This window comes from Portunus trituberculatus, chromosome 3, assembly GCF_017591435.1.
Source record: "Portunus trituberculatus isolate SZX2019 chromosome 3, ASM1759143v1, whole genome shotgun sequence".
Taxonomy (NCBI): Eukaryota; Metazoa; Arthropoda; class Malacostraca; order Decapoda; family Portunidae; genus Portunus; species Portunus trituberculatus.
This window is the reverse complement of record NC_059257.1, coordinates 5,492,755-5,502,754: the sequence shown is the minus strand read 5'-3', so window position 1 is coordinate 5,502,754 and position 10,000 is coordinate 5,492,755. Positions and strand designations below refer to the sequence as shown.

General features: G+C 37.7%; 1 protein-coding gene across 1 annotated transcript in view; it reads left to right on the top strand.

Annotated features, from left to right (window-relative positions):
* The window catches only part of LOC123508912 (clotting factor G beta subunit-like), a 22,737-nt gene extending 13,349 nt beyond the window's left edge, over positions 1-9,388 (top strand). The window contains exons 5-12 of the mRNA XM_045262938.1: positions 37-155; positions 926-1,095; positions 2,633-2,733; positions 3,542-3,703; positions 5,814-5,938; positions 7,388-7,521; positions 8,360-8,648; positions 8,690-9,388. Coding sequence (XP_045118873.1) covers positions 37-155; positions 926-1,095; positions 2,633-2,733; positions 3,542-3,703; positions 5,814-5,938; positions 7,388-7,521; positions 8,360-8,530 — 982 coding nt within the window. The 3' untranslated portion in view covers positions 8,531-8,648; positions 8,690-9,388. The remainder of the gene's footprint in view (positions 1-36; positions 156-925; positions 1,096-2,632; positions 2,734-3,541; positions 3,704-5,813; positions 5,939-7,387; positions 7,522-8,359; positions 8,649-8,689) is intronic.
* The last annotated feature ends 612 nt before the right edge of the window (positions 9,389-10,000 follow it).

Sequence of the window (10,000 nt, the reverse complement as noted above, 5' to 3'; positions counted from 1 at the left end):
ACTCCCAGTCACTCCCACTCTCTCTCTCCCACTCAGATACTCCTTGACTGACGCTCCTGAAGTAACCGCCACTGAGGGGAATGTTTTAATCCTTCGTTTCGTCAGTAACCCCTGGAATGCTGCCCCGGGATTTAAGTGCACTGTGTCTCATGTCGGTAAGGAAGTGGTGGTGGTGGTGGTGGTGGTGGTGGTGGTGGTGGTGTTTGTTATTGTTGTTCATATTTTTACTCCTTCTCCTCCTCCTCCTTCTCCTCTTCCTTCTCTTCTTTCTCTTTCTCTTTTTTCTTCCTTTTCTTTCTACTCCTCTTCATCTTCCTCTTGATCTTTCTCCTCCTCTTAGTGGTGGTGGTGGTGGTGGTGGTGGTGGTGGTGGTGGTGGTTACTTTGCTTTGATTTATTGTTTGTTTGGTAATCAGATTGTGTGATGGAGTTTGTTTTGTTTGTGTTTTGTTTGTTTTGTTTGTTTTAAGTGTCTGTTTGTATGCCTGTCTTTCTCTTTATCTTTTTCTCTCTTTTTTTTATTTCTTATTTCGTATTCGTGTTTCATGTCTGTAAGAAAGTGTTGTTGTTGTTGTTGTTGTTGTTGTTGTTGTTGTGGTTACTTGTTTTGTTTTGATGTATTATTTGGTTTTAGGAATCAGTTTGCATGTTAGAGAGTTTGTTTTGTTTGTTTGTTTTCGTTTTTCCTTGTCTGCCTGTCTTTCTATCTCTTTTTTTTTTTTCTCTCTCTATCCGTGTATTATTTTTTTTTTCTCGTATTCACATTTTTCTTCATTTTTTACTATTTAATTTTACTTTATCTTATTTTTCCTTATTCAACAAGTACGTACATTCATTTCTCTATTCACCTTAAAATTCCCTAACTCTTATCTCCTCAAAACCTTAAAAAAAATACACGCAAATAAAAAAAAAACACAATTCACAGATGAACCCACAACAACCACCACCACCACCACCACCACCACCACCACCACCACCACCACCACTACCACCAGTACCACCACCACCAGCGTGTCTCACCCTGACTGTGGCTTCAAGCGAGAGACCAGAATTGCTAATGGAGAATATACAGAGCCTAATGAATATCCCTGGCAGGTAAGAACTATTGGCAGGTTAATTAGATTTCACCTGAGATTATTTTTGTTTACCTCTTTCTATTGCTTGTGTGTTTGTCTCTGTGTTAAATTTGTGTGTTTTGTTACTTATTTTTGTTCTTATCGTCGTTAAATTCGTGTCTATTGTTTTGTTACACTTATAAATGTTTTCTTTTTTTATTATATTCGTGTTTGTTTTCTTTTTTCTTAAATGTTTATCTTCTGATACGTTTTTTTTTTCTTCTATTTTCCTTTGGTAAGATAAATTGTATTTTTGTTCATTTTCTGAACGTACCAATTTTCCATGTAAATGTTGATCTTTTTCCTTTTTTTTCTTTAACAAATTCAAGTTTGTTTTCTCGTATTTCTAAATCTTCTTTCTATCTAACTGTTTTTTGCTTTTCTCCTTTTTCAGTAGATTCATCTTTGCCCTCTTTCTTTGTTAAATTTTTTATTTATATTTCTAAATGCTCCCCTTTCTAACTAAATGTTCTTTGTTTTTTTTCTTTCTCAATAGATTTATGTCATTTTTTTATTTCTAGATGTTCACCTTTCTAAATAAATGTTCATCTTCTTTTCCTTTTCTTTGTTAAATTCTCTGTTTTCTCGTATTTCTAAATTTTCACCTTTTTATCTAAATGTTCTTTGCTTTTTCTTTCTCAATAGATTCATGTCTGTTTTTTTATTTCTAGATGTTCACCTTTCTAAATAAATGTTCATCTTTTCCATTTTTCTTTGTTAAATTCTGTTTTCTCGTATTTCTAAATTTAAACCTTTTTATCTAAATGTTCTTTGCTTTTTCTTTCTCAATAGATTCATGTCTGTTTTTTTTTATTTCTAGATGTTCACCTTTCTAAATAAATGTTCATCTTCTTTTCCTTTTTCCTTTGTTAAATTCTGTTTTCTCGTATTTCTAAATTTTCACCTTTTCATCTAAATGTTCTTTGATTTTTCTTTCTCAATAGATTCATGTCTGTTTTTTTATTTCTAGATGTTCAGCTTTCTAAATAAATGTTCATCTTCTTTTCCTTTTTCCTTTGCTGCATTCTGTTGTCTCGTATTTTTCAAATGTTCACCTTCCTTGTCTAGTGTAGCTTCAGCCACCAATGTACTGTCTGTTACAATCTCACGCTTTATCTATCAATCCATTCATCTCTGCCAAACTTTATTCCCTGACCAATTACTCCCTAAACTTTGCACATCACTCTGTCTATCCCACACACACACACACACACACACACACACACACACACACACACACACACACACACACACACACACAATTAACTCTCTAATCTATCGAAGTGTCAATTTTCTCATCTGTCTATCCAACTTCCCCTCCTGTTCTGTTTACATAAATCGTTGTATCTGTCTATTCATCTTCTAATTCACTAATATATCAAACCATCTATTCCTTTATCTATCCATTATCTCCCTCAGAAAACAGACTCATAAAACACGGGAGAGGATAAAAAAAGGTGTGTGGAGGTACAAACAGGTGTGTGGTGGAGGTGACTAACAGGTGTGCTATATTACAGGTGAAGTTGTCTATGAGGTGGTCAGATGGGCACAGAAGAAGTTGCGGAGGTACAATTATCAACGAACAGTGGATTCTTACGGCCGCACACTGCACTTACAGGTGTGTGGGGAAATTTTCATGAGTGGGAATGTTTGTAGGTGTGTGGGAAAGTTTTAAGGGCGTGTGGGAAAGCTTGAGGAGGCGTAGGAAACTTTAAGAATGTGTGGAAAAGTTTAAGAGTGTGTGAGAGCTTGACGATGCGTGAGAAAGTTTAAGGGTTGTAGGAAAGTTTTTATGTGTGTGGGAAACTTTAAGGATGTGTGGGAAAGTTTGAGGATGCGTGGGAGAGCTTCAGGATGCGTGGGAAAGTTTGAGGATGTGTAGGAAAGTTTAAGGGGTGTGTGGGAAAGTATGAGGTGTGGGAAAGTTTAATGGTGTGTGGGAATGTTTGTAGGTGTGTGAGAAAGGTTTTAGTGTGTGTGGGAAAGTTTGAGGATGTTTTGGAATTTTTTTCAGGTGTGTGTGGAAAGAAAGTTTGCAGATGTGTTAGGAAAATTTCACGATGAGTGGGTTGGAAAAAGGAGTAAGAAAGTTTCAAAGCATATGAAAGGAAATCTTGAAGAACGTATGTGGAAAAGAAAATGCAGGTATGAGAAAAAAAAAACTAACTATAAGTCTAACTATATCCTAACTTTAACCTAACCCAACCTAACCCAACCAAACCTAACCTATCTCAACCTAACCCAACTTAATCCAACCTAACCTAACCCAACCAAACCTAACCTATCTTAACCTAACCCAACTTAATCTAACCTAACCTAACATAACCTAAACCTAACCTCACTCAACCCAATCTAACCCAACCCAACCCAACCCAATCTAACCCAGTCCAACCCAACCTAACCTAACATTACACTTCCCTCTGCAGAACAAACCGTCCCGGGACAAGCTTGTATTATCCCACTGTGAGGGTATTGGTCAGCGCTCACATCCACACCAGGCCATCAGCTACTGGTGGATACTGGACCATAGCTGATTCTATCCACATGAATCCCGGCTACAGGCTCGCTACGGACATTGCTTTGATTAAGTAAGAGGTTTGGTAGTAACAATGTCCATCTTGAGAAACGCCTTTCCATCTCACTGCAATAATTTTCCAAGGCCACAGAGACAACTAGGCAGGTTTTCAAGACAGTTTTTTCTTTTAATAAACCAGAATTCTTGCCAATCTATCACCAGAACCATAAAAATACCTTTAACATTTTCTGTACTGGAACGCATTCTTACCATGAGTTTTGGGTGTGATCAGACGATTTTATTTGCATTAGGAAGAGTCTATGGAGGTCAAGAGATTAATGGCCAGAGTCGTCACTATTCTAATCCTAACATAATTTTCTGAAGCTGTATAAAATCACCAGATAGTAAGCAGAATAAATATAAAAACGCGTTCTGGTACTGAAGAGGTTAAAAACACGAGTATCTTCAACTGGAGCCTTTGGAAAGTAGTGATGGTGAGAGAGCAAAGCGTTTCAGAACACAGGCCTTGAAATTAAGATCATGTTTGTAAGATTGTCCTGATTAAGTAGGGAATATTGTGGTGTTTTGCTCCAATAAGAGTGACTTTACGTGGTGTTACTTCAAAGGACAGTCAACAAATATTCCTCAGAGTATTACAAAAGGTGTGTTTCTAAGATTGTCCTGATTAAGTAAGGAATATTGTGGTGTTTTGACCCAATAACAGTGACTTTACGTGGTGTTACTTCAAAGGACAGTCAACAAATATTCTTCCAGAGTATTACAAAAGGCGTGTTTCTAAAATTGCCATACAATAAGAGTGACTTTACGTGGTGTTACTTCAAAGGACAGTCAACAAATATTCCTCCAGAGTATTACAAAAGGTGTGTTTCTAAGATTGTCCTGATTAACTAGGGAATATTGTGGTGTTTTGTTCCAATAACAATGACATTAGTATCAACAAATATTCCTCCAGAGTATTACAAAAGGCGTGTTTCTAAAATTGCCAAGATTAAGTAAGGGACATTGTGGTGAGGTAATATTCTGAGTTCTAATCAACTTTAAGCTTTTCTCATTACTTAGGCTTCACGCATTACTTCCGGTGTTACTGATTGCTTCCTGTTGCAGTGAAAGGAGTGACACAGGTAAAGACAGGTGAATTAAAGGAATCTACGTTGTAATAGTGAGCTTACGTGGCTTTTTTTTCAAGGGATTATAAGCAAATATCTCTCCCAAGTATTACACTATTACTCTGATTAACCCTTCAGTACCATGACGCGTTTCCATATTCATTCTGCTTACTATTTGGTGATTTTATACAGCTTCAGAAACTCATGTGTGGGGATTACAATAGTGAAGACTGTGACCATTAATCTTCTGACCTCCATAGACCCTTCCTAATGTCAATAAAATGGGCTTATCGTAGAAATGTGTCCCAGTACTGAAGGAGTTAAGTAAAGATATTGTGGTGAAGTAACATCGTGGTTCTAATCAATTTTAACGTTTTCTGATTCCTTATAAAGACTTCACGCATAACTTCTGGTGTTGCTGATTGTTTCGTGTCACAGTGAAAGGAGTGACACAGATAAAGACAGGTGAATCAACCCCTTCAGTACTGAGACACATTTTTATCTTGATGTTTGGGTATGATTAGACGATTTTATTCACATTAGGAAAAGGTCTATGGGGTTAGAACATTAAGATCCAAAGTCTTCACTATTTTAACTCCTTCAATACTGAGACGCATTTCTACTTGATTTTTGAGTATGATTAGACAATTTTATTCACATGAGAAGAGTCTACGGAGGTGAAAAGATTAATGGCCAGGGTCTTTTGCTATTCTAATCCCAATAGAAGTTTCTGAATCTGTATGAAATCACCAAATAGTAACCAGAATATGAAAACTTGCCCTGGTAGTGACGAGATTAACCCGTTCAGTACAAGGACGTGTTTTCATGTTAACACTGCTTACTATTTGGCGATTTTACACAGGTTGAGAAACTTAAGAGTGGATTAAAACAATGAAGATTCAGGTCATTAATCATCTGACCTCCATAGATCCTTCATAATGTAAATGAAATCGTTAAATCACACAAAGAATTCATGATAAAAATGCGTTCCAGTACTGACGAGGTTAAAGTGACTTAATCAACATTCACCTGCAAACCTTCTCCTCCTCTGTCCAGGCTAAGAATACCACTTGAATTCTCCGACACTATAGCACCGATTTGTCTGCCGCCGAGTAGCTGGGAACCTCGCACTTTTGAGGATGAACTCTTGACTCTTATTGGTTGGGGCAGGACTGAGACAGGTAAGGTCAGGTAAGGTTAGGTCAGGTTAGGTCAGGTAAGGTTAGGTCAGGTTAGGTCAGGTTAGGTCAGGTAAGGTTAGATCAGGTAAAGTTAGGTTAGGTTAAATTAGGTTAGAAGAGGGTTTATTTTTTATCTAGAGATTTAATTGTCTGATTGGGTAAGGTTAGGTTAGGTCAAGCAAGGTTAGGTGAGGTGAGGTGAGGTCAGGTTATGTTATGTTAGGTTAGGTTAAGAGAGTTTTATTTATTTAAATATTTAATTATCTGGTTGGCTTCCTTGTTATTGCTGGTGAGCTTAGGTTGGGTTAGGTTAGGTTAGGTTAGGTTAGGTTAAATTAGATGTCTTTTTTTATCTAGCGATTTAATTGTGTGGTTGTCTTCCCTGTTATCGTGGTGAGTTTGTTAGATATGTATCACTAGAAAGCTTTCAAATGAAACTACGCAAATGTATGGATGCGTTTGACAGGTGGAGATAAGTAGACATGTTATATATAGGGATCGCCACGTGTTTGTTTTGGCTGGCTGTTTCTCTCTCTCTCTCTCTCTCTCTCTCTCTCTCTCTCTCTCTTGGTGTTGTCTTTCTGTTATTTTTCGCATTTTTTATTTAAATATTTAATTATCTGGTTGGCTTCCTTGTTATTGCTGATGAGCTTGGGTTGGGTTAGGATAGGTTAGGTTAGGTTAGGTTAAATTAGATGTCTTTTTTTATCTAGCGATTTAATTGTGTGGTTGTCTTCCCTGTTATCGTGGTGAGTTTGTTAGATATGTATCACTAGAAAGCTTTCAAATGAAACTACGCAAATGTATGGATGCGTTTGACAGGTGGAGATAAGTAGACATGTTATATATAGGGATCGCCACGTGTTTGTTTTGGCTGGCTGTTCTCTCTCTCTCTCTCTCTCTCTCTCTCTCTCTCTCTCTTGGTGTTGTCTTTCTGTTATTTTTCGCATTTTTTCTCATTTATTTTTTATACTACTTGCACTAACCATTATATTACTACTACTACTACTACTACTACTACTACTACTACTACTACTACTACTACTACTACTTTAATGGAGATAACAAATGGGAATAGACAAATACATCTCCTAAGGGAACTACCACGCGTAGGACTAATGGTTTCCTGCACCTATTAGTATTTCTCTTTCCTTCACATTCTTTTGTCTTTATTTATTGTGCCTCATTTTATCTTTCATTCCTTCATCTGTCATTATTTCTCCTTCCTTCACCTGCTTTTATTTCTCTTTTTTCCATTTGTTTTTATCTTTCTCTCCTTCACCTGCTAATTTTTTCCTGTATTTACTATTATTTCCATTTCCTTCTTTCCTTCACTTCTTCTTCACCTCTTATTTGTCTTTCCTGCACCTTCTATTACCTTTCTCCCATGTGTCTTCTATTAATTTTCCTTCCTATTGTCTCTCTCTCTCTCTCTCTCTCTCTGTCCAGGCATTTACCCGTACAAGCTGAAGGAATATGACACAGTGGGTTACAGCTTTCCTCAATGCAACGAGTTTTACGAAGACATGTTAGAGGAAACCCAGATGTGCACTGATGGCTCTGAGAAGAAACACACCTGCAAAGTAAGTGCACACCTGTCCCTCACACACCTGTCCCTCACACACCTGTTCCTCACACACCTGTCCATCACACACCTGTCCCTCACACACCTGTCCCTCACACACCTGTCCCTCACACACCTGTCCCTCACACACCTGTCCCTCACACACCTGTCCCTCACACACCTGTCCCTCACACACCTGTTCCTTACACACCTGTCCCTCACACACCTGTCCCTCACACACCTGTCACTCACACACCTGTTCCTTGCAAACCTGTCCCTCACACACCTGTCCCTTACACACCTGTCCCTCGCACACCTGTCCCTCACACACCTGTCCCTCACACACCTGTCCCTCACACACCTGTCCTTCACACACCTGTCCCTAACACACCTGTCCCTAACACACCTGTCCACTTTTTTTGTCACTTCTATCCCTTTCTTGACAATTTTTACGTTTTTCTTGCAGTTCTAACTATTTTCTTTTACATTTCTTACCATTTTTACAATCCAAGTGAGGAGGAAGATGATATCACAGTCTCTTCCTCCTCTTCCTCCTCCTACACACAGGGGGCGCTATCACTCTTCTCACAATTTCAATCCCTTTCTCACATTTATACGTTTTCTTTGATAAGTTTTATTCTTTTCTTACTATGTAATCCTTTTCTTACCATTCTGATCCCTTTTCTGACTAATATAACTCCGTTTCTTACAATCCTGTTACAAATCTAACAATTTTTAATCCCTTTCTTAAAATCATATCAGTTCTCTAACAATTTTTAGCCTTTTGCTATTATCCAAACCTTTCTGGCCAATCTAATCCCTTTTTCTTACAATCCAATCTCTTTTCACTGTCACAGGGGGATTCTGGTGGCCCTGTCATGTACACGGAGTCCAATGGCAGGATTTACCAAGCGGGCATCATCAGTTTCGGAGCCTCGAACACCTGCAGACACGAAGACCCAGACGGCCATGTGCGTGTGGCTGCTTTTACTGACTGGATTCAAGAGGTTATTGCTGAGAATTCCTAATAATCGAAATCTAAATACCTGAATTAGATTTTATTGGTACTGGTGCTTAATCTCTATCTATTGGCCATTGTTTGGTATTCTAATTGTATCTAAGCACCCGAATTAAATTTTATTGGTACTGATTTGTTTCATCTACTGTTCAACTGCCCAGTATTTTAACTCTATCCTGAATTAATGAGGTTCTACTGATGTTGGTGACTAATTTCTTTATCTATTGGCCATTGTCTAGTATCCTAACTGTATCTAAGCTGCTGAATCTTTGAGGTTTTACTAGTACTGGTGACTAGTTTCTTTATCCATTGTCCAACTGTCTAGTATTCTAACTCTATCCTGATTAATGAGGTTTTACTAGAACTGATGACTAATTTGTATCTATTGGCCATTATCTAGTGTTCTAACTTCATCTAAGCACCAGAATTACTACTTCTAATACTGGTGACTATTTTTTTTATCTACCTGCCAAGTGTCTAATAGTTTAACTCGATCCAGAATTAATGAGGTTTTACTAGTATTGGTGACTATTTCTCTATCTAGTGAACAATAGCGTCTTGTATTCTAACACCTGGTATGAAAACACCTGTATTAATGAGGTTTTTCTTGTTGATTATATTGACTAGTTTCATCTACTCAGCTCTGTCTTTCAGTCCACCTGGCACACGTGTTTAAATGACCTTCGAGTGTAGTTGTGTAATATCTATAGAACACCTGAGATTATTAATTAAGGTAAAAGGTGCAATATTAGTAACTCGATCCCTGGAATACCTACCCTCCTCTGCTCACCTTTCCTCACCTGTCTAAATTAACTTCGAATGTGTCAGTATGATATCTATAAAAAAAACATGACTAATTAAGGAAAAACAGTTGTAGTATTATTAACCTGACACGTCTTAAGAAAATAACAGGCGTATTTGTATCATTAGCACCTGTAATATTAATAATTCACCTCTCTCTCTCTCTCTCTCTCTCTCTCTCTCAAGTAATTTTATCATCCTCATACCAATTACCAGAGAGAGAGAGAGAGAGAGAGAGAGAGGGGCTTTCTTTGTGTTTGTGTTCAATTTTTCTTTTATTGAATTTATACGGAAGGTGTCACATTAATAACTTGACACCTCTGACACCTGTCCTCTTCTCTTCACCTTTTCACACCTGCCGAAACTGATCAACTCTTTCTCTCTATACTGACCTGAATAATTAAAGAAAAACAGGTGTAGTATTAATAACTCACCTGTAATACCTGCCGTCTTTAATTTACCTTCCCACACCTGTCTAAATTAGCAACAACTCTTTCCTTCCTTTAAAACCACCTGAGGGTACTAAATAAGGCAAGAACAGGTGTGATACGTAACAAGCTTCCCACATCTTACATAGAACGTGTACTGGCAGACCACATCACCTGTATCTATATCTCTACTAGTAAAGGCAGGTAGGTGCTTAAATTTAACACCTGTATTGGCTAAGTATTTGTATTAT